This window comes from Paroedura picta, chromosome 14 (assembly GCF_049243985.1).
Source record: "Paroedura picta isolate Pp20150507F chromosome 14, Ppicta_v3.0, whole genome shotgun sequence".
Lineage (NCBI taxonomy): Eukaryota > Metazoa > Chordata > Lepidosauria > Squamata > Gekkonidae > Paroedura > Paroedura picta.
The window spans coordinates 8,896,058-8,920,487 of NC_135382.1; the positions used below are offsets into that span (position 1 = coordinate 8,896,058).

At 46.4% G+C, this 24,430-nt stretch overlaps 1 protein-coding gene across 1 annotated transcript in view; it reads right to left on the reverse strand.

Moving 5' to 3' along the window:
* Window positions 1–503: 503 nt before the first annotated feature.
* SLC24A3 (solute carrier family 24 member 3) overlaps window positions 504–24,430 on the reverse strand; it is a 200,344-nt gene continuing 176,417 nt past the window's right edge. Inside the window, exons 13-17 of the mRNA XM_077309599.1 lie at window positions 21,863–22,029; window positions 20,715–20,829; window positions 19,497–19,609; window positions 6,837–6,902; window positions 504–2,547 (exon numbers count right to left, since the gene is read on the reverse strand). Of these exons, the coding sequence (XP_077165714.1) occupies window positions 2,398–2,547; window positions 6,837–6,902; window positions 19,497–19,609; window positions 20,715–20,829; window positions 21,863–22,029 (611 nt within the window). The 3' untranslated portion in view covers window positions 504–2,397. The remainder of the gene's footprint in view (window positions 2,548–6,836; window positions 6,903–19,496; window positions 19,610–20,714; window positions 20,830–21,862; window positions 22,030–24,430) is intronic.

The window sequence follows — 24,430 nt, forward strand, 5'->3', positions numbered from 1 at the left end:
ATTTTCCTCTGCTTCCCAGAGCTGCAGAGGTGGTGGGGAGTCCTTGGGAACCCTCTCAGGTGAGGGCACAAACACCTCATCAGTTCCCACATGAATTCTGCAGCTCCCAGGGGTTGCTGGACAGATGTTCAAGGGTATATTGTGGAAAAAGGTTCTCTCAAGGCAGAACATTTGAGAACCACTGGCCTAAAACAATGGGGCAGACACATTAGAACTATTAGAACTATGTTTACAAAACAGTACCAGAGTATAGAACTTGGAAAAAGTCTAAGAGTGGTGTTTGGAAGAATTATTGCAATTCCTTGACATAGGAATGGTAACATAAACACCTGTGAGAGTATGACGGAGAGAAATCAACCCACTTGTCCTTTGTCTATTAAACTATGTCACCTACGAATGCTTGAGTCCTACCAAGGTGGCCACAGACCCATCACGTGTGCATCTGAGATGCAAGGAAAGCTCTGGAAACTACCAAGTAATCAAGCTGGCGTGATAAAGGGAGGTGACAGGTTGGCAAATTTTATTTCACACTATTTATCCAGATGAAATTAATTTTAAAGTAATCAGACTTAAAGGTGCAAACTGGTGGGTAGATAGATTTTCCCCTCAGAAATCTGCTTTCATCCCCAACACCTCTGACTGTGTGGGTCCTCTAGATATGACAAAAATAACTCCGATGTTGACGTCGCTGGAAATTCATTGTTACACTTCCAAACAAAACAGACATACAAGTAAAGCAGAAACACCCAGTGCTTAAATGTAACGGAGGTAGTCATGGTCCCATGACTTTGATTAACTGTGGAAATGGGAAAACGATTGGTGACTCTCCCCAAATTTCTCGTGTCTGCAGTATGAACAAGGCAAAATTATGACAAGATCCACAGGGGCACAGGACACTGAGTAGCAAATCTTTCATTGCTACTTTAGCTACTCAGTAGTCTCGTAGACATGGGCCATGGCTCTGGAATGCCCCAACCTCCAGGAGACCAGGGGATAATGCTAAGCAATTTTGGGACAGGCAACACAATCCCCCAGGAAGATTTCCTGAAAAGTGGCCTGTGAAGACGGCCTTCTTGGTGGATTCTGCCCATTCGGCTGCACAAGGGGGAAAAAATCCCTACCCAAGTCCAGTGTATCCTTTGCAGAGTGGCAAATTAGAACATCAGTAATAATATCTGTGCAAAATATGCCTTTCAGAAACCAGTGTCTACAACTAATGTTTTAAAAATAAAGTAACTCGACATGCCCTTCCCCCATCCCCAGTACACCAAGAGGCAGTGTCATGCGGCTGATGGAGTTTTAGTGTGACCCTGGACCACTTTGGTCCAGAGCCCGCCTGGTTCATTGGTCTTGGGCGTACCATTTTCTCTCTGCCTCCATTCCCAGCGGAAACATGGGAATATTAGTGACTCAACCTCATAAGATTGTCCTCATGGCAAAGAAGGTAAGGGTTGTAAAGTACTTTTCAAACTAAAAGTGCCACGGAAACTATTACTATTAAGAAACGGTAAGAGGTCAATCCAGGCTTTGTATCCAACCTTGCATCTCAAACTACAGAAAGTTAAAAAAAAACAGGACTCCACCTCCTCAGACTTCCATGGCTGGTAAGATGAAAACTATTGCTTGGAAATACAACAAACAACTTAGCCATCCACTCCTGATCTTAGGCATGAAACAGTGGCAGCGTTCACGTCTATAGGCTGCCTTTGCCGAGGGTTTCTGTTGAATCCCTCTGAGGGAGACGCTGTTTCCTGCAAGGAAGCCATTTTGTACTCCTATCTGCCATGTTTTCGTTCAACAAGCACAAGATCCACTCCAATACCAGGTACCTGGAATTGAGTTCCCACACCACCATTTCTGTCTTTTGAATCGTCCAATGAAATGGAGCACTCAGAAAGATAAGGAAGCTGCAAGAAAGGCTGTTGACCTCAGGTTGTGGGAGGAGAATGAAACAGATTCCTTCTGTTTTCCTCAAAAAAGCACCCGACAAAATATACCCTCTTCTTTGTAACCTAGCAATAGTCTCAGTTCATAAATTAGATAAGTCTCCCATTAAATAAGTTAAAAAAGAAGAAGAAGAAGAAGAAACGGTAGCAGTTCTGTTTCTCTGGCTCAGTGCCAGGTAGAAGCGAGTTCACTTAGACTCCAAGTCGCTGCTCACAATCTCTGAGTTTGTAAATCTTCATATCAGTGCAGGAGGTTTCCAGATATATTTTGTGTACGTGTGAAGGTTTCGGGAGAGGCTCGACCCAGACAGGAAGAGGGCTCGATGAGCAGCAAGGAGGGTGTCCTTCACAGCCTTCCCGGGGCACCCCCAGGCTGCTGGGAGATGCCCAACACTGTTCCTATTGCACAAGTAACGAGGGAAGATGCCTCTCAGCAGTCTCGTCCGCCCAATCAGTGATCTCTGCACATGGGCAAGTTCACAAACGTGAAGACGTTGAATTCCGTCAAGATGGAGAAACACAAAAAGATTCCGTAAAGGAAAAGGCACACGCCCCCCAGCTTCTTGTCCAGCTTCCACTTGTTCAAGTGAACACCAAACACCTACAAACACACAGGAAGAAATGTTGGTCAAGAAGAAGAGTTGATTTTGATACTATGCCTTTCCCCGACTTCAGGAGTCTTGGAACAGTTTACAATTGCCTGCCTCTCTTCTCCCCACAACACTGACCTCATGAGGTAGGCAGGGCTGAGAGAGTTCTGAGAGAATTGTGGCTGGCCCAAGGTTACCCAACAGGCTTAATGTGGAGGAAGAAGGGGGAATCCAGCCCACTTCTCCAGATCAGTGACCACTGTTCTTAACCTGGCAGCATAAACATACACCCTAAGCACGAACTGGCCTGGATTCATCTGGGGCCCCTCACAAAAAGGTCTGGTCACCATTTGGCTCAAGCAGTCACCCTGGAGGCCTTCAAGGGTGATCACCCAAGAATCACTGAACACATTTTTTGGCAGAAGATTGGCACTGAGGGCAGGTCTACCCCACCTTTTACATCAGGGTCTCACTTAATGTTTTACTTGGGTTAGGTTAACCCAGGGGTGGCCAAACTGTGGCTCTCCAGATGCCCATGGACTACAGTTACTTGGCATGACAATGCTAGGGTTCTTGCAGTTTGTTGGTGGCCCCACCTAGGCTTTGATCTTTGGCACGGGGTTACGAGTGGGTCTGGTTGCAGCCAATGCTGTGCCATGATCAGACCACTATGCCCTAAAGACCTGGCTCTATAGGCAGAAGGCTCATTTATGTCTGCCTATAGAGACGTCTCTTGTGGCTCAGGGCAGTTCACAGAGAACATGAAATCCAAGATGACAGATACCACACAAACTCAGCAACTGCATCAACATCAACAGCATTGAACATTTAATCATTCACTATTTAGCTATTAACATTTGGACCATAACCCAGCAGATTGGTCAGACTGAAATTGCGCAACGTGTCCAGTGGGCATATCTGATAGGAGGGGGTCCTGAAGGGCCCAACAGGTGTCGGTTCACTGGCTTCAACCAATTGGTTGGCAGCGGGGCCCAAATCTCCTCTGGGAGCTCATTCCACAAGGTGAGGGCCAGGACTGAGAACAACCTGGCCCTGGTCGAGGCCAAATGTGCTTCCTTGGGGAAAGGGACCACCAGCCAGTTGGAGTTGGCTGAATGTAATGTTCTTTGAAGGGCATATGCAGAGAGGTGGTCCCTCAGGTATGCTGGGCTCAGACTGCATATGGCCTTCAGGGTAATTACCAAGACCTTAGGCTTGATCTGAGATTCAACTGGTAACCAGGGCAGCTGTTGGAGCATGGACTGAATGTGGGCCCTCCAAGGTGTTCTCGTGAGAACCCTGGCTGCTGCATTCTGAACCAGTTGTATCTTCCAGAGCAGGGATAAGGGCAAGCATACATAGAGCAAGTTGCAGAAATCCAATCTAGAGATGACTGTTGCAAGGATCACTGTGGCTAGGCTATCCAGGGCTAAGTAGGGGTGAATAGTTTGGCTTGGCAAAGGTGGAAAAATGCCAGCCATGCTACTCTTGTGACCTGCGCTTCCATATAGAGGGAGGTGTTCAGGATCATGCCCAGGTTCCTGGCAGAGTGAGCCTCTCACAGGTGCCAGCTTGGTGTAGTGGTTAAGAGTGGCGGCTTCTAATCTGGCGAGCCAGGTTTGATTCCCTGCTCCTCCCCCACATGCAACCATCTGGGTGACCTTGGGCTCGCCACGGCACTGATAAAACTGTTCTGACCAAGCAGTAATATCAGGGCTCTCTCAACCTCACCTCCCTCGAAGGGTGTCTGTTGTGGGGAGAGGAAGGGAAGGCGAAGGTAAGCCGCTTTGAGACTCCTTCGGGTTGAGAAAAATTCTAGTGAGAGTTTGATTATCACAGGGTATGGGGAACATATACCTGCTGTCGGACTCCATAGTCCAGACCCCCCCCACGCACACACACACACACACACACACACACACACTCCCCCCTTGCCTCTCCCACCTACTTCTCCATCCTGGTCCCTCCCCTCTCATGCCAGCTCAGCTGGCATTTCTCCATTTTTGCCAAGCCAGACTACTAGTGCCCTATTTGGCACCGGAAGAACTAACCACAGTGATCCATATGACAGTAATCTCCAGACTGGACTTCTGTAACTATGTAAGCCTTCCCTTATCCCTGATCCAGAAACTGCAACTGATGTGGCAGCCCGGGTTCTGACTAGGACCCCTTGGAGGACCCACATTCAACCTGTGCTCCAGCACCTGCACTGGCTACCAATTGTATTCCAGGTCAAGTTTAAGGTGTTGGTTTTGACCTTTAAAGCCATATGTGGCCCAGGCCCTGTGTACCTATGGCCCACCTCTCCAAATATGTCCCCAGAAGAGCCCTGCACTCAGCTAATACCAACAAACTAGTGGTCCCTGGCCCCAAGGAAATGTTGCTGGCCTCAACCAGAACCAGGGTCTTCTCAGCTCTGGATCTTGCCTGGTGGAATGAGCTCCTAAAAAACATCAGGGCCCTGTGGGAACTCACTGCGTCAAGCAAAGCTCTGGTTGAGGCAAGAAAAAGCCACAGCTTCAAACTGTCCTGCCTCCTGCCCCCACCCTGGGTTCTGGTTCCATGCCTACAGAGAAACTTTAGGATTTTAGAACCAATTTAGAAATGCTTAACGGTGTTTTTAAGTGTATTATTGAGTACATGTTGCTCACCTCCCAGAGTCCAATCTGGTGGAGAGGGAGGTCTATCATCATCAATTTAAATAAATAGATAAAATTTAAAAAGCTGCCCTGAGTCCCTGACAGCTTGGTCACCCCTGGGTTAACAGAATGCAACTGAAACATTTAGAAAACCACATATAGACTATAAAGCTCTGCACATATTTCTAGTTCTGGCTTTGGGTTTTTAGCAGAGTTAGGATTCTACCCCTGCTGCGAAAAAAAGTGATGTTCTATCGCAACATCAACTTTTACACAAACTGGATCAAATGAAGACCACAGGCTTTTCCGCATTCCTGTTCTCCTTGCTTGCAAATTCAGAGTTTATTTACTTTACCACACTTGTTATGCTCTCTCTAGTGGTTGATTCAATATTACACCCCATTATGTCTGGCATATCTCCTTGCAGATTTAAGCAGCAGGTTTTTATGCCAGTCACGAAGTGATGTAATATCGAATCAACCACTAGAGGGATCGAAACACATGTGGAATACCCCCCCTGAAACAGGATTGCAAGCGAGGAAAATGGGAATGCAGTAAAGCCCAGCATGTGATTTGTTGTAAAGTAGTAATCCTATTTGTTTGTTGCAGCAAACATCCGGTGGCACCTTAAAGACTACCAAGGTTTATTTCAATATGGGATTCTGTGAGTCACAACTCACTTCCTGGTTTACACATATGCAATTAGCTTCCAGAATAAAAGAAGGAAAATGAGGCTGCAGGATTATAAGAGAACATACAGAATTTGAGAAACAAATATTACAGGATAACACACCTCTTGGGCTGAATATATAAATGTCAGGTACTGAAATAGAGCAGGTGAAAACTTGTATGATAAAATGGATGCAAGATTTTGGTGTGACTACGCTGTTTGATGAGTGAGAACATCTATGATGTAAGAATTTAAAGTTAAAATGTCAAATGCTACATGAAAACTGATATTTAACACTTAATCTCTGGAATAACTAGTCAATCAGATGGAATGTGTTGGGAGATGCTATGATTCTACTGGGTCTTTTTTTCTCCATGTGGTGGTCTTGTAAAGTTATTAAAAATTCAAGATAAAAGTGCATAAAAATGACAGGCTATTTATAAATTCAAGTTTTCCTTAGATCCAAAAATTATGCTGGATTTCCCCTGCAGACCTACCAGAACAAGTCAGAGATCTTTTCTGTCCTGCAACCACCACTGCCCGACTCCAAACTGCACCCCGAGGGAAGCAGCAAGAATCTCCTAGAGTAGACTCATGGACTGAGAAAGTTAGAGAACTCGCTGTCATGTCTAAACGGTTTAATTTAATCAACCGGACACCACCCGAAGAATTTAATGTTGGGATTGTTATATGAATGCCCTGTAACTTTCTTTTCTCTGTAATAATCTTTCTAATATGGTTTAAAAATGAAACATATGTATAAACCAGGGGTAGTCAAACTGCGGCCCTCCAGATGTCCATGGACTACAATTCCCATGAGCCCCTGCCAGCGTTTGCTGGTGGGGCTCATGGGAATTGTAGTCCATGGACATCTGGAGGGCCGCAGTTTGACTACCCCTGGTATAAACACTCGCCTCTTCAGGTGGCTAACATTTGATTGGACCACTTGTTCATCTCATCAAAGCAACAAACATCAGGATGGTTTACTTACAGTGACAAAAACTGATGCCAGCAGCAAGCCCACAGAATAGATGAGTCCCCGACTGTTCAATCGAATCTGAAAAGTTCATGGAAACAGTTTCTGAGTTACCAACTTATTTCCAAGTGACAGCACTTATAATCTGTAGAAATCTGTATCCAGAAAAAATTAAATTATGTGGGAAATGACACATCATAGCCTTTTCAAGCAAAGAGAACATTTGGTTCTCTTTTGCCCACAGCATGCTGGGTACCCCTCCTCCCCTGGTTCTGTCTGTAGTAACCTGCCTTGCATTTAACCTACACAAAAAGAATAAGAAAAATGAAATGCCACCTCTGTCTGCAAGGACAGTTTGTAGGAAAGAAGAAATATGCCATCTTCTTGTTCAAGCAGGACAACGGGATCCCTAGCCCCATGCTCAGCTCCTGGCACAAGCCTGTACTAGATTTCTGGGGGGAGGGGGTTAGTGGGTTGTAGACCGCCATGGTTTTTAAAAAGGTTTTAGGAGTCTGTTATTGAATATGGATGGAGGTCCGGAATTGTTTTCATGGGGTTTTAATGGAGCTTTTAATATGGATGCAAGGGTGGTTGGTGCAAGGCTGGCTCCTCCTGGGAAGAGGAGCACAACAAACCCATGGGACCCAACCTGCATGCTTGACAGAAAACAGCTACTTGGGGTGGGGGGAATGCCGACTGCGTTCAGTCAGAGCAGCCTTTCTCACCTTTTTTTATCGTCGAGAAACCCCTGAGGCATTCTTCAGGCTTTGAGAAATCCCAGAAGAGGCGCAATCGTGCAGAACAGGGTTGGGAAGCAGAGCTGTGGACACGCCCACCCAAGGCCCCTCCCCTTCCCACTCCCTCCAGGCCCATCATTGGCCATTTTGGGAGCGATGGGTGGGTTGACATGACCATATATGATCATATCATCTGATAAATGGTTAACAACTTTTAAAAATATATAACAAATGAATTAACTCCCACCCATTTGGGAAACCCTTCCAGGGCCATCAAGAAACCCCAGGGTTTCACAACCCCTGGTTGAGAAAGCCTGAGTTAGAGACAGGGACAGCTGAAATGGGCTGAGGACAGCTGCCCTCCCACTCGTGCCCATGATCCGAAGGAGCTTTGAAAGGAGACCCACTCCGTTGCTGGTTAGACTCTGCCTACGGTTGTCTCAGGTAAATCAGCTCAGTGGGGCTTTACACTGTCCCAAAATCCTGCCCAACTCAACTGACTGGAGATGACGGTGGAATCAACCCATTTGCTCCATTCCTGCCAAGCAGCCAGTCAATTTATACGAAACACAAACTTTCTTCTGACACATTCAGAAAGGGCACAATCTAAAGTTGTCGTGTGTGTGTGTCTTTGGGGTTTGTTTTGTTTAGCGTGTGAGAATATTTTTAATGGCTAGCTGCCCTTTGGTCAGGAGGCGCAGAGAACTAGCCGGGCAGTGTTCTTTCTCCAGAGGTGATGGGACGGCTTCCAGGGCCTGGTCTGACAGATGTACGGGCAGAAGAGAGAGGAAGCATTTGTCCATCACCAGAAAGTAACTGTGAGGAGGAAAGTTCATGCGCCCCCTCAACAATGCTGCCCTTGTTTCTTCAACAGCTGGACTGTTCTGTAAATTTGTCTTTAACCTAATGAGCAATTCAAATCAGAATTTTCTGCATCGAAGCAAGTTTATTGAGTTGCCAGCCCAGGGAATAATGCTCCACACACAGCACATCAGCAGCAGTTCCACTCATTGTTCAGTTAAGTTTGAAAAACGGCAAACTCTAAGAACAGCCACAAATTTGAAATTAAAATAATCCTTTTTTTTTTTTGCCTCACACACAAAAAATTGCCCAGCAACCACATCTGTCCCCAACTGGTGGGTCATCACCCCATGTGAGGCCATTTGTACTATCAGACTCTATATTTTGGTCAGGGTTTCTGGTTTTGTTTTGTTTTTTAAAGAGGCCGAGACATACAGAGAAAAGGAGGAAGATTCTCTTTCCAGGATGGCTTAGGGCAGGGGGAGTCAAACTGCGGCCCTCCAGATGTCCGTGGACTACAATTCCCAGGAGCCCCTGCCAGCGAATGCATTCGCTGGCAGGGGCTTCTGGGAATTGTAGTCCACGGACATCTGGAGGGCCGCAGTTTGACTACCCCTGGCTTAGGGCCAAAGGAATGTTTCGCCTGATGCATGCCAGGACCCGGGCCCTGTCTCACAGGAGAACAGGGCATCTTTCTCCAACAGTGCTCTGTTGTTCCGTTCAACTCTGGAGCATTGGGGGAGGGGGGGAGGCCTTCCAGTCTCCACCTGCAGAAGTTTTTACCAGCCGAAATGACTGCAGGGTGCCATATCCCCTTTTCTGGCTCCGTGTGTCCTAGGAAAGTATACAGCCTTGCCGAACACCCACCTGTATCTAAGACAAATAGATAATATTCCTGTTCTTTCCTATCACAACTAGATGTCACTCATACGAGTTCTAAAGCAGGTCCAGTACTATTAAGTTATTTTGTGGATTTCCTTGAAATATTGGCTATTTTTAACAGAGAGGCCGTGGGTGTTAAAGTAGATGAATTGGGTGAACTCAGAGAACAAACAAAAAGGGCCTCATTTCCCTGGGGAAAATTCTCCAGGGAGAAAATTTGCTGGGACGATTGGCAACAATAGATCTGAAGCTCTGGAATGCACTTTGTTGAAGAGCTGAAGGGCCTGCAACAGGCATCCCAGCTGTATTTCCTGGAACAAAGACAAGATTTCATTGGGCAAAAGCTTTTGTTGGCAAGCACCACCCAGTGTTCATCCAGCTGACCAACAGAGAGGCAATTCTCCTCCATTCAGGTGACAGTTGTGCCACGTTGTAGGCAGAGTCAGGAAAAGGAAAGAGAGCAATCCAAATGACAGTTGAAAAACAGAGGCCTTTTATGCCCTGGTGCTTCCTTTCGTTTTTGATGTGCATTCCCAAACAGGTGTACTTTTCCCTTCTGTTTGCCAGCTGACTTTCACTTTCCAGGTGTGTCAAGCCTCCTTTACCTTCTGGCTTTTGTGCTGTTCACCACTCAGTTCATTTTCTGTTCCTGTGTCTCCAGGTTCTTTGAGAGCACTATTGCGGCGGTTTTCCTCCTTGCTTCACTCCCAATGCAAAAGTGTTTTGAAAGCACTTTGAATGCTGGCAGGGGCTCATGGGAATTGTAGTCCATGGACATCTGGAGGGCCACAGTTTGACTATCCCTGGCCCACATGGTGCAGCATGATATGTCGCTCCTTATCGATCGGTTTCAGGCAGAGTGCCTTTTTTGAAATTGTTAGGATTCTTCCAGCTGCATTTAGTATCAGGTGGCCATCTTGCAGAATGCTCACTGCTTCTCCTGCCTTCACTACTGTTAGGCATTTAAAGTTTCTTTAAAAAAAATACAAGCTCAGAAGAATTCTATTGACTTAGCACAGTATCATTAAGTTCCCCAACCAACCCCAAAAATAATGCAGGAGGGATCCAGAGGCACCTGAGTTGTACAGAAAGACTCTTGGTGGGCTTCCTCTTTGTTCACTGAGGACTGGCCCACCTGGGGTGACCTCCAGCCAAGGTCTATCTTAGAAGCTGGTGGCTCTCCTACGCCATTCCTCAGGCCATCTCCTACACCATCCCTCTTCAACTGGGGTGGCCAAAACTGAACACAGTAGTCCAAGTGAGGCCAAAGAATGAAACAAACAAACAAAAAAGTGGTTTACACATAAGGATGCACATTCAGGATTGAATCTTGGCCCTGGACAGAATGGTGGTTCTTGGTTCCTTTGTGTTTTGATGGTAAGCTCCACGTCTGAAACTATTATATATTGTTGGGAGCTTGTTAGGAGCTTCACGTTTTATGATTCTTATGCCACCGACCAGGGCTGATTCTGTACTTTGTTTATTCTGTTGTGGATCCTGCTGAATTCAGCTTGATTTGAACTCGGGTCTTCTTCTACCCGCCCCCCCCAATTGAAACAGAAAAGTGTTCTGCATGCTGGGCCCGACCCCCTAACCGGAGAGGTGTGTTGCTTGCCAGGGGCGAAAATTAAAGATGTTTCAGAAAGGCTGCCCAAACTCCTCAAATCTACGGATCGCTACCCATTTGTGATGGTCCATGTGGGAACGAATGACATGTCCCTGAATACCATCGCTCCTATTAAAAAAGACTATCAAGATCTGGGGAGGAAGCTCAAGCAAATGGGGGCACAAGTGGTATTCTCTTCAATCTTGCCTGTCAAGGGAAGAGGAATGCGTCGGGAGAGGAAGATAATGGAGGTGAATCACTGGCTGCGTAGTTGGTGCCGGCAGGAGAGATTTGGTTTCTGGGACCATGGGATAGGCTTTCTTGAGGAAGGCCTACTAGCACCTGATGGACTGCACTTATCGAAACTGGGGAAGAATGTGTTTGGCAGGAACCTGGGGAGATTCATCAGGAGAGCTTTAAACTAAAGCCACTAGGGGAAGGAGACGATCAACATAGGGAGTATATGGAAGGAAAACTATCGGAGGCAGCCCAACCGGCAAGGCCAGCTCATAGGGAACCAAAAGTAAAAGGATTCAGATGTCTTTATACTAACGCCCGAAGCATGGGCAATAAAAAGGAAGAGCTGGAACTTCTCATGCTGATGGCAAGGTATGATCTAGTAGGCATCACAGAAACTTGGTGGAATGATTCTCATGACTGGAATGTAATGGTGGATGGATATGAACTGTTCAGAAAAAACAGAATAGATCGAAGAGGTGGAGGAGTGGCACTGTATGTGAAGAAAGGGCTTACCTGTCAGGAAATTCTAGTGAAGCAGAGCATATCTACAGTGGAAAGCATCTGGGTGAAAATAAGCAAGGGGAAAACAAACAGTGTGGTGGTTGGTGTCTGCTACCGACCGCCTGACCAACGAGAGGATGTGGATGCTGCACTTTGTGAGCAGCTTGAGAAAATATCCAAACGGCAGGACCTTGTCATCATGGGTGACTTCAATTTCCCAGATGTGTGCTGGGAAACAAACTCTGCGAAGCGTCCTCAGTCATGCAAGTTTCTGACCTGCCTGGCTGACAATTTCATTTATCAAATGGTAGATGAACCCACAAGAGGTTCAGCCATACTGGACTTAATACTGACCAACAGGCAAGAGTTGGTGGATGAGGTGAAGGAGGTGGGGACCCTAGGGGGAAGTGACCATGTCCTCATAGAATTCCTTTTGAGATGGGGAGCCAAGGAAGCTTGTAGCCAGACGCGGATGTTGGATTTTCGTAGGGCAAACTTTAATAAACTCAGAGACATGATGAGTGTCATACCATGGACGAGAATGCTGGAAGGGAAGGGAGCATGTGAAGGGTGGGCGCTACTCAAACAAGAGCTATTGCATGCTCAATCAATGACTATTCCAGAAATACGAAAACACTGCAGGAGCTCTAAGAAGCCTATTTGGATGAACAGAGAACTTCAAGAGGAACTAAGAAAGAAAAGGAAAATGTTCAGGAAATGGAGGGAAGGACAGAGCTCTAAAGAAGAGTACCTACAGGTTACTAGGCACTGTAGATCAATCATCAGAAAGGCCAAAGCTGAGAGTGAGCTAAGATTGGCCAGGGAAGCCCACTGTAACAAGAAAAGATTTTTCAGTTACGTGAGGAGCAAACGTAAAGTAAAGGAGGCAATAGGCCCGCTGTTGGGTGCGGATGGACAAACTCTAACGAAAGATGCAGAGAAAGCAGAAAGGCTTAGTGCCTATTTTACATCTGTTTTTTCCCACAGGTCAAAGTGTTTAGGCACATCTAGAGATGGCTGTAGCCAAAGGATAGTGTCTGGGTGTCAGGTTAACATGGATAGAGAGGTTGTCGAGAGGCATTTAGCTGCACTGGATGAGTTCAAATCCCCTGGTCCAGATGAAATGCACCCGAGAGTACTCAAAGAACTTTCCAGAGAACTTGCACAGCCCTTGTCCATCATCTTCGGAACCTCTTTAAGGACTGGAGATGTCCCGGAGGACTGGAAAAGAGCAAACGTTATTCCGATCTTCAAAAAAGGGAGGAAGGATGACCCGGGAAACTACAGACCAGTGAGTCTGACCTCCGTTGTGGGGAAGATAATGGAACAGATATTAAAGGGAGTGATCTGCAAACATCTGGTGGATAATTTGGTGATCCAAGGAAGTCAGCATGGATTTGTCTCCAACAGGTCCTGCCAGACCAACCTAGTTTCCTTTTTTGACCAAGTAACAGGTTTGCTGGATCGAGGAAATTCGGTTGATGTCATTTACTTGGATTTTAGTAAAGCTTTTGACAAGGTTCCCCATGATGTTCTGATGGATAAGTTGAAGGACTGCAATCTGGATTTTCAGATAGTTAGGTGGATAGGGAATTGGTTAGAGAACCGCACTCAAAGAGTTGTTGTCAATGGTGTTTCATCAGACTGGAGAGAGGTGAGTAGCGGGGTACCTCAGGGCTCGGTGCTCGGCCCGGTACTTTTTAACATATTTATTAATGATCTAGATGAGGGGGTGGAGGGACTACTCATCAAGTTTGCAGATGACACCAAATTGGGAGGACTGGCAAATACTCCGGAAGATAGAGACAGAGTTCAACGAGATCTGAACACAATGGAAAAATGGGCAAATGAGAACAAGATGCAATTTAATAAAGATAAGTGTAAAGTTCTGCATCTGGGTCAGAAAAATGAAAAGCATGCCTACTGGATGGGGGATATGCTTCTAGGTAGCACTGTGTGTGAACGAGACCTTGGGGTACTTGTGGATTGTAAACTAAACATGAGCAGGCAGTGTGATGCAGCGGTAAAAAAGGCAAATGCCATTTTGGGCTGTATCAACAGAGGCATCACATCAAAATCACAAGATGTCATAGTCCCATTGTATACGGCACTGGTCAGACCACACCTGGAGTACTGTGTGCAGTTCTGGAGGCCTCACTTCAAGAAGGACATCGATAAAATTGAAAGGGTACAGAGGAGAGCAACGAAGATGATCTGGGGCCAAGGGACCAAGCCCTATGAAGATAGGTTGAGGGACTTGGGAATGTTCAGCCTGGAGAAAAGGAGGTTGAGAGGGGACATGATAGCCCTCTTTAAGTATTTGAAAGGTTGTCACTTGGAGGAGGGCAGGATGCTGTTTCTGCTGGCTGCAGAGGAAAGGACACGCAATAATGGGTTTAAACTTCAAGTACAACGATATAGGCTAGATATCAGGAAAAAGTTTTTCACAGTCAGAGTAGTTCAGCAGTGGAATAGGCTGCCTAAGGAGGTGGTGAGCGCCCCCTCACTGGAAGTCTTCAAGCAAAGGTTGGATACATACTTTTCTTGGATGCTTTAGGATGCTTAGGGCTAATCCTGCGTTGAGCAGGGGGGTTGGACTAGATGGCCTGTATGGCCCCTTCCAACTCTATGATTCTGTGATTCTGTGATTAGGGAAGCTCAGAAGGAGAGGGGGGAGCCAAGCACTCTTTCTATTCTTGAATGGGGGTGGGGGGGAGAGGATTGGACAAAGCAGAGGAGGGGGAATACATCCAAGAGGAAAATCTCTGCCGAGAGAAGTTAGGGCTTCTGGAGCCTCTGCTGAGAGAAGTTAGAGTTCCCCTTTGAGGGAAACTCTAGCCTGGGAACGAGGAAGCCTTTGAACAGATGTCCTGGCCAATCAGGGCTTTTCTACAGCATTGGAGGCTCGAGGCAGCTAGTTAGTTCGGGACAAGCAGAGAGCTTTCAAATATCTTGGATTATATCCACTCCAGAATATTGCGGGGAAAAGGTTGGGTCACTCTGGATCAATCCTGCCTGTTGCAGAGGGAAAATTTAAATCGCCCAAAATCAAAATGGAAATCACATTGCGTGTAGATGGCAGGGACTGAATCGACCTGGGATTGGAATAAAATCTCCATGCAAATTCAGCCCAGGTCTCATTGTAATGCTGTATACGTCTGCATATAGCTTATTTGGCCAATGAAGACCCTCTGGGATGCCATGCATTTGTTCTATGATCATACCATGTGCTACCACTGAGAATGTACGTACAATATCGCACGGACTGTGTCTTAAGTTTTAATGTCATTTAAAATCATCTTAATGTGCATTTCAGTACCCAGCACCTGAGTACCCAGCTTGCTGGGGGGTAAACGGTAATGACTGGGGAAGGCACTGGCAAACCACCCCGTATTGAGTCTGCCATCAAAACGCTAGAGGGCGTCACCCCAAGGGTCAGACATGACCCGGTGCTTGCACAGGAGGGGATACCTTTACCTTTACCTAATGTGCACTTAATAGTAAATATTTGTATTTTAATATCTATTTGCTGCACCACCTTTGGGTTCCTGACTTGTTTTCTTGGATTGGGATTTTGCTCCCGTTTTGTTTTTCATCGTGCTCAGAGTGGTGAGCAAGAGTGATTTGGGAGTCACAGCTGGGACTGTGGGCAGCCCACTCTGGCCTGTTGGTGTGGGGCAACTTTCTCAGCAAGTGGAGCCGATCTCCCTGTGATGCTTGTTAAATCCATGGGTTCAAGGAAGCCAGGATGCTGGGAGTTCCATCAGCTCTTTATTGTGATCTCAGCAGGATGTTACAAGAGGCAAAACTAAACTGAGAAAAACCCACCAACGGCCACAACTTACATACACATCCAGAACAAAAAGATCTCTCCACCCAGTAATCTCATTGGTCCTAAGCGGAGACCTCTCATTGGCCGTTTATTTATTTGATTTTTTACCCGCCACTCCCAAAGGCTTGTGGGTTACAAGTGTCTGTATAAAACCCCCGATAAAATACCCCATTAAAACCACAGACATAAATAATAAAAAACTCTGGCATTTCTGTTAACTCTGGTATTTCATTGGGTACACAACAGCGGTAATCCTTGATCCCCATTGATTGTTCTTACAATCCCCAGTTGGGATTAAGCTCCTGATTGGGTGCCTCACGATCCCTGCTCAGATCTCAACCTCTGGTCCTCTGGGGCTCTGCATACACAACAGTGCCCCCCAATGAAACTTGACCTATTCCAGACCTGACTCCTGACAGTCAGCAGCAGAGGAGAAAGAAAGCCAGAACAAGATGGTCTCACAGACTGAAGCCACTGCGGCTGCTCTCCTTCTGATAAACGAGGCAAAGATTTCTGCTTCAGAGAGGGGGGGTAAAAAATTGGAGGCCCATCCCACTCTTTGCAGCTGAGAAAGCAACTCCCAGTCCTTGTGTGAATTACAGTTCTGATTGGGAAAAAAGGCATGGCCAGAGCTTTGAGCTACACAAAGTCTCTGCAGGGAGCTTCCTCAAAGGGCGGGTGATTCATGCATCAGGAGCCCTTGAATGCTCCAGCCATGCCCCATGCAGAAATATGTCAGAATATATCTTTAATTAATGGAGCAGAGCAGGAGCTATTATCAGCCCCTTGGAGAATGTGGAGGTGGATCAAGGAAAGAGTCAGAAAGCAAGAGAAGCCAAAGAGTGAAGTCCTGGAGTTCGAGGAAACAAGGGGGGGGGGTGAGGAACAGGAGGGCGTTTACCAGCCTCCTTCTGAGACGTTGGGCTGCAACCCAGGAAGGCCCTGTGGTGAAGTGGAAGGGGCATGTGAAAGTCCCACCTCCAGTAGGCGCATAGTGCATCATTACATACAACTCCTCCCTGTCATTTTTGCTTTATTGAGCCCACATGGTTTCACATAATTATGAGTGAGCGCATAATGCTTTTAAGTACCAAGCTTGAGCCCATGTTGTACTTTTAATGATATTATGCATTTCTCAGCACTGAGTATTCAGAGGCACTGCTATCAGCTGTGCACTCTGCTGGATATGCTGCACAGCTCGACTTTGCCCACACCATTATTTGGTCATACACAAAATCCATTCACCTTCAGTTTCCAGTTCGTGCCATTAATCCCATGCCTCACTGCTTGCCACACAACAGGGCAGCCTTACTGACTGGAGCTGGGCAGCCTTGTTGGAAAGAAGACCCCCCCCAACCCCCCTCAGACCACTTCACTGCACAGAGTTAGCATTTTGCACTCAAAACTGACCTTGCAGGCCAATCCTGACCCTTCCTGAGCTAGGGGGGAAATGCTCACTGCCTGACCATTTCAGCGTCCCAAGGGACTGTGCGCAGCCAGAGTGCTGGGTTTTTAGCCAAATCAGATGTGCCAGACGACTTCTGCGTCTGGAGATTCCACCTTAACTTTCAGGCATGCCCAATTGGATCAGGACCATATTGCTTGAGCCTTCCCATTGTTCTACTTGAAATGATCCTGGGGATCTGTTATCAATTTTTAGAGATTACAACCAAAAAACACATACACCCCCCAGCTTTGATCATGTGTCAGTCAAATGCCTTGAACAAACAGAGACGGCTACAGCATGACAACATCTGCTTCCCTTTGGACCGAGAGAACAGCAACAAGCAAGTCGCGTAAGCAGCTGTGGTGGGGGTTGGGCTTCCAAGGCAAGAGACATTCAGAGGAGGTTTGCCATTGCCTTCCTCTGAGCAGCAACCCTGGGCTTCCTTGGTGGTCTCCCATCTCAAGAGGAACCAGGGTTCACCCTGCTCCGCTTCCGAGATTCGACAAGATCAGGGTAGCATGGGTCATCCAGGTTAGGCTGACAACTTAGCGGGATAAAAAGGCTTTCCCCCAGGGTTTTCGTCCCTCTTCCCTCGCTTCATTGCCAGGCTTTTCCAATTGCTCCCACCCAGTTGTGGAACTGTCTTATAGGTTTGGCCCTAGCACGGATTAAGCCTGCAAGTCTGATCTGTTGCATCCAGCTTCTTCTTAATGGGAACAGATTTTACATTATGATATGGAATTGATTTTAATAAATGGGCCCGTAGTTTTTGGAACGTATGGTTCCTGAGACTGTACTTCTTTGTATAGGTTTAATGTATATTTGTTATTCAGAATACATTGGTCTATTTAACAAAACTGTCTAGTTCAAGCTTTGTCAACCAAAGATTCATGAAACCCTGGTGTTTTTTGATGGTCTTGGAATGGTTTCCTGAATGGGTGGGAGTTAATTATTTTTGATACATTGTTTTACATTTGTTAAACATTTATTGGGTGATATGATCATATATAGAGCCTCTTGTGATCCAGAGTGGTGAGGCAGCAGACATGCAGTTTGAAGCTCTGCCCATGAGGCTGGGAGTTCAATCCCAGCAGTTGGCTCAAGGTTGACTCAGCCTTCCATCCTTCTGAGGTCGGTAAAATGAGTACCCAGCTTGCTGGGGGGTAAATGGTAATGACTGGGGAAGGCACTGGCAAACCACCCCGTATTGTGTCTGCCATGAAAATGTCACCCCAAGGGTCAGACATGACCCGGTGCTTGCACAGGGGATACCTTTACCTCTATGATCATATATGGTTATGTCAAACACACCCCCTCCCAAAATGGCCAGGAGGGGGTGGGAAGGGGAAGTGCAAGAGTGGGTGTGTGCACAGCTATGCTCCCTAACCATATTCTGCATGATTGGGCCACTTCATAGAATCATGGAATCATAGAATCATAGAATCATAGAGTTGGAAGGGGCCATACAGGCCATCTAGTCCAACCCCCTGCTCTATGCACTTCTACACTTCTGGGGTTTGAATCACAGAATCATAGAGTTAGAAGGGCTGTCTAGTCTAACCCCCTGCTAAGTGCAGGATCAGCCTAAAGCATTCAGAATAAGTCTCTGTCCAGCCAACCCAGTGGGATGAGTCTTTTGAACAGACCTCCCCAAACCTGAGAGCCAAAGGCCACATATATATAATATAATTTAAAGGTAAGACTTGGTCCTTTAGTATAATTTTTATAATTTTTATAAGTTTTACGATCATAGCCAAAAAGCTGGCTTTTGATTTATATATATATTAAAGAAACAATGACTGTATGTTTACAAAAATTATAGGAGGTATGTACTATTGTAGACTAGAATAATGACTATGTTCAGTTAAATATGTTCTCTTCTGTTTTGTAAAAATGGTTGATAAGCCTGTATTAATTGTATGCTTTTGTATTTTAGAAGGACAACCACTGAGGAAAACAAAATTGAAAACGGTTTAATCTAGAGGCCGTTCTGGTTGTGCTTATACACAGAAATATATAAGAAGAGATAAGAAACGTTTATTTGTATTTATTGTGGAATTGTTTAATATAGCCCGGGATAGGTTCTGTTTTCTGTTACAATAATTTTGAACCGTCCCTTTCTTTTCGTGGTGTACTGCTTAAAGACTGCCAGTGAGGGGGAGCTCACCACCTCCTTAAGCAGTTGATCTTGAAGCCTGAAGAATATTTCAGGGGTTTCTCAATGGTAAAAGAGTTGAGAAAGGCTGGCCTAGTTCATAAGCTTGCATACTGTTCCCACTTTTATGAAAACTGGTTCCAGTAATTGACTTTATCTTACCGAGTACATATTTCTGATGTACTTGCCTGAGTCCTCAGCAACATCCAAAGTCTTCCTCCAGCCTGAGGAGCCCTTAAGTGGCTCTACCACCACATCAGGCTGGAGGAAGATGGTGGTGGTGGCTGGCAGCACGATACAGGACACTGCCTTGAAACGAGGGAGGGTATCCTTACAAGTAACCCAGAATTCCCTAGGTCTCTTCACAAGGACATCCCTCAAAAGGAAAGGAATGAAAAGCAATCAACGATAACCATGAAAAGAGTTTTAAAAGGGCATCTGAGAAAGAAAAGTTCCGGTAAGCACACAACTTACATAGGAGCCATAGTTTACCGCGAGGGTCTGTAGGGACCACGGAAGGCCAAGGCCAATCAGAATGTCAAAAACATTGCTGCCAATGGAGTTCGACACAGCCATGTCTCCCATGCCTGCAGAAACCAGAAATCACAATTATTTCCAGAGGGACTATGCAGTCCCAAACCAGATTGTTCTTGTCACAGTTACTACTGACACATGCTCTGTAAATGCATGCGCTCTCTCTCTTACATCATCATCATCATCATCATCATCATCATCATCATCATCACCACCAATCCTTCCCAGGCCAGGGCAAGTAACGTCAACTTAAACATTCCATAAAACAAAGTCCATAAAAGAAATACACACACAATATGCATAATTTAGATTTTAAAATTTTGTTTAAGGCTGCCTCCTCTTTACAATTAAAATAAGTTTTAGGTGAGCTGATCACTGTTTGGGCGGATTAATTGGATGGATGGGCTAAGCGTGGCCTGCCTTCCAACTTCAAGTGCATTTGCTTGGATCAATCACAATATTCACGCAATATTCCTGACACCCATAACCTGGCTCCTCTGCACACACACACAAGTACCATGGACAAAACATTCCATACCAGTCCAATTTGCTTATAGACATCAATGCTTTAGACCTACAATTTTATTTCAGTAAAAATATCCATGGCAGAGGCTACAGATTTTGATCATCACACCAAAGAAATACAAAGATTCCAAGGCCTATTGAGTTTCAGGTCCAGTCGGAAAGCACCAAAGTGCATCAAATCCAATCTTAGGCCACAAAACTCAATAAAAAAGAGAAGAGGTATTTAGGAGGCCCAGGGATGGAACAAATAACTGAACAGAAGTTAGTCTGATCAAATTCCCCCCCCCCCAATTGCCCTATTTATCAAAGAAGATCAGCATGAACTGCAAGTCTTGTTATCTGTGGTTGTGCACTATGTGGGTCCTTTACACATATGTCAGGAGCAAATATCTTCTTATTCATTCATATAACCTTCTGCCCTTGGTCGAAAGAGCAGGCAGCGGGCGCGAAGAGGAGGGGCCGCTGTGGCTGCGATGCCGGCCGACTTGGGCTTCGGTGATCACGGAGGCAGCTGAACCGCACCGAAGCACACAACCCTACTCTGCATCTCTAAGCAAGCCCAATGTCAGGTCAAGTAACTACTGAGCAGGTCACAGGATGGGAATGCTTGTTCTCCCAGGTGACTTAACCTACCTTGTCTTGCTACAATAAGGCTTGCCATGCAGTCTGGTACGCTGGTTCCAGCTGCCAGAAAGGTGATTCCCATGATCACATCTGGAATGCCCAACGTGTAGCCAATGATGGTGACCTAAGGAAATGAAATCTGGCTCATTAAGGGTGTAGTAGACTAAAGGCTCTCCCTACAGGAGCTAAGCGCTTGCTTTCTACTGGTGGGGGACAAGCACCTCCAGCTCCCTACAGATTTGGGGGAACAGTTTGGGGGGGGGAAGGAAGCTCAGTAGAAACGTCTTAAATTTGAGGCAGAATTAAAATTTTTGTGGCAGAAGATACACAGTCCCAAAACGTCAAGCCAACTCAGTCCTGAAACTTCAGTTTCAAGGCTTGTGCATGTGGGCCCAAATGCAGCGGCTCTAGAGCTCAAGAGAGGCAGCAGATTGGGGGCAAGTGTTCCCATGGAGTCTTCATAATCAGTTCGTGGAATGTGGTGCCACTAAATAAGGTGACAGGTTTTCAAAGGGGGAGTGAGACCAATTCATGGATCAATCCATGGCAATAAGACTCAATATCTAAACAGAATTTCAGCACTTTGACTACTAAAATTCTGCCACGGTCTACTAAAGGCAGAGGTGAAAAACAACGGAAGAGGATCCTATCCATGATCAAATGCTGGCAGGGGCTCATGGGGATTGTAGTCCATGGACATCTGGAGGACCACAGGTTGACTACCCCTGTTCTAGAGGCCTATGGCTGGCCATGGTTGGGAACTGGAAGCTGGCCTAGATGGACTTGTATTATGATTTAGAACAGGGTTTCTCAACAAGGTTTTTGTTGACAGCCCTGGAAAGGTTTCCCAAATGGATGGGAATTAAAAATCTGTTAGACATTTATTTACTGGGGCATATACAGTCAATGTTGACCTGCCTGCCCCCCCCCCCCAATGGCCAAGGAGGGGGTCCAGGTTGACATATACAAAGCTATACTTCTCAACCCTATTCTGCATGATCGTGCCATTTTGGGGGTTTCTCGAAGCCTGAAGAATGTTTCAGGGATTTCTCAGTGGTAAAAAAGTGGAGAAAGGCTAGTTTAAAAGAACTCTTGGAAGAAAAGGATATTTATGAAGCTCAACAGCTCTCCAACGACCCACCAGGTCCAATACGTACCATCCAGACCATCACATAGGAAAAGGCTGCAATCCAGATGGTAGAGGAAGCAAAGGTGACCAAGAACCATTTCTCCCAGCGGGGCTTACTACAGTTGGGGACCGTGAAGTACATAAGGAGACACAGCGGCCAGGAAAACAGCCATTTGGCAATTTCCATCTTTCCTGCTACAAAAACAGAGGAAGAAGATAAGCTGGCTTTCCTCACACCCTGCTTTCGTTGAGAAGGCAAAATTAAGACACCATGAGAAGAAGACATAAAGGCCAGATAGGCCAGAAATGCTGTTCTGAGGAATCCCGACCAGGGTTGGGCACTTCCGTCCTGCTTGACAGTCTCATGCTCGAGTTTAGAGCTGAGGGTCACTGGCCCAAGAGGGTATTAGGGTTGTGCGCTTCAGCTGCCGAAGCAGCCATTCCAGCCCGAAGCATCCAGCGCTGCAGTGCCGGGGGTTGGGGGGGGGGGGGTGGCGTCAGCACATTGCAGCTGTAACTAGCAGTCTAGGAGCATCATTTTGGGTAGCTACTGGCTCCTTGGAGCATTCATGTATTACAGCAGCAGGTACCATGGTGTGGCTCCTCTCCCCCACAGTTCTGCCTTATATTGGGAAAACTTCATCCTGGTGCAACTATAGGATCAAGGGGAAAGTAGAATAAAAGAGCCTCTATCTGGAGAACCAGGTTTGATTCCCCACTCCTCCTCCACGTGGAGCCAGCTGGGGGACCTTGGGCCAGTCACGGTTCTCTCTGAGCTCTCTCAGCCTCACCTACCTTACGGTGTCTCTTGTGGGGAGAGGAAGGGAAGGTGAATGTAAGCCACTTTGAGACTCCTTGGGGTAGGAAAAAGTGGGGCACAAAGAGAAATAGCTTTCACTCATTGTTCCGTGCAATGGTTCACCAAATTATGTGTCACTCTGCCCTAATGTGCTTGCACTCCTTCCACCCCCCCCCCCCCCCCCGTGGCACTCTAAGAACCATGATTTAAATCATGAGATCCCAGTGGGTGTAGACATTGTCAGGATAAGGTTTAATCCTGTCATCATTTTCCTTGCGGTTGCCTGTGGGCCTTGGATTGGGGACGGCCTGTGTGGGCCTGGAATATTTTTCATTCTCCCAGGAAGTCTTGCCTACTTGGCATCCCTGCTGCAATTGTGCCTTTTCCCAGGAGGGGAAACGGGTGGTAGATGCTCCGGATATCTCGTCTCAGCTCTAGGCCTAGAGAGATATCTGTGCTTCCGAGGCTGTTAGGCGTGCGGGAAAGAGGTTTTTGCTTTTAATATCAATTTCTCAGCATTTATATTGCTTTGTGTTATTTGTGTTATTGTTCCACAGGTTCCACCTGTAACCCTTTGTAGTTCTTTAAGGTTAGGAATATTTAGCATCTTGCATTCAGCTGTTTGTGCTTTGATTTCCTTGTGGAAGGCAGTGGCTATTTACTTATGTAAATACGGCAATGGTTAAGTTGCACTTACAAGATGGGTGCATGTCTTTATAGTCATATTTCTTTATATATTCATAGCCATGCATATAGTCATGTATGCCGTGCTTTTAGTTCTCAGGTAGAAGGCACTGCATTCCATCAGCTGGTTGCCATGGGGATGGCAAGGCCTGCTCTCTCCGCAAGGCCTGGGTTTGGGTGCGGCATGTTGGGAGCCTGATAAGGCCTGGGGCTCAGCCTGAGAACTGGGGGGTGGTCTCCACCATGGAAATTGCCCACCCAGGTACCACCTAGTTTGTGACGTATAGGGTTGGGCGATTTGGCGCGCTTCAGCTGCTTCGGCAATCACGGAGGCCCGAGGCAGCCAGCAGCGCGGTCTGGAGGGGAGGGGAGGGGCAGTGCCAGTGCCGGCCCCCCCTTCTGTGCCGCAGTGCTGGGCACCTCGGGCTTCCGTGATCGCTGAAGCAGCCAAACTGCCCTGAAACGCCCAGCCCCAGTGACGTATGACTGACATTTACACCTGTCATATGATGTCACCAATGGGCTGGCCTAGAAAACTGATTTAGTACCTGGCTTGTTTAGAAAAACTGTCTTCGTCAATGGCCTGACAGAGGCTACAGCAGGCTGTCTCAACCAGGGCATCAGGAAACCCTGGGGTTTCTTGAGGGCCCTGGACGGGCTTCCCAAATTGATAGGAGTTAATTAATTTTTAATATATTTTTAAAATTGTTAAACATATATGGCCATGTCAACCTGTGTCCCCCCCCCCCCCCCGCTCTGAAAGTGGCCAATGACGGGCCTGGAGTGGGAAGGGGAGGGGGCCCAGGTAGACATGTCCACAGCTATGCATCTTAATTATATTCTGCACAATTGGGCCCTTCTGGGGTTTCTTGAAGCCTGAAGAATGTTTCAGGGAATTCTCAAAAAGCTGAGAAAGGCTGGGTTACAGTGTCAAACCAGAACATTGGTTCTCAACTTATATACAATCATGAACTATGGATCTTCGCAACATTGGTTAGTTTTGGTTTAATTTCTGTGAAAGAACACTTGCATAATTTTCGGGTTGGGGGTCACCACAATATGAGGAACTGTATTAAAGGGTTGCTGCATTAGGAAGGTTGAGAACCACTGAAC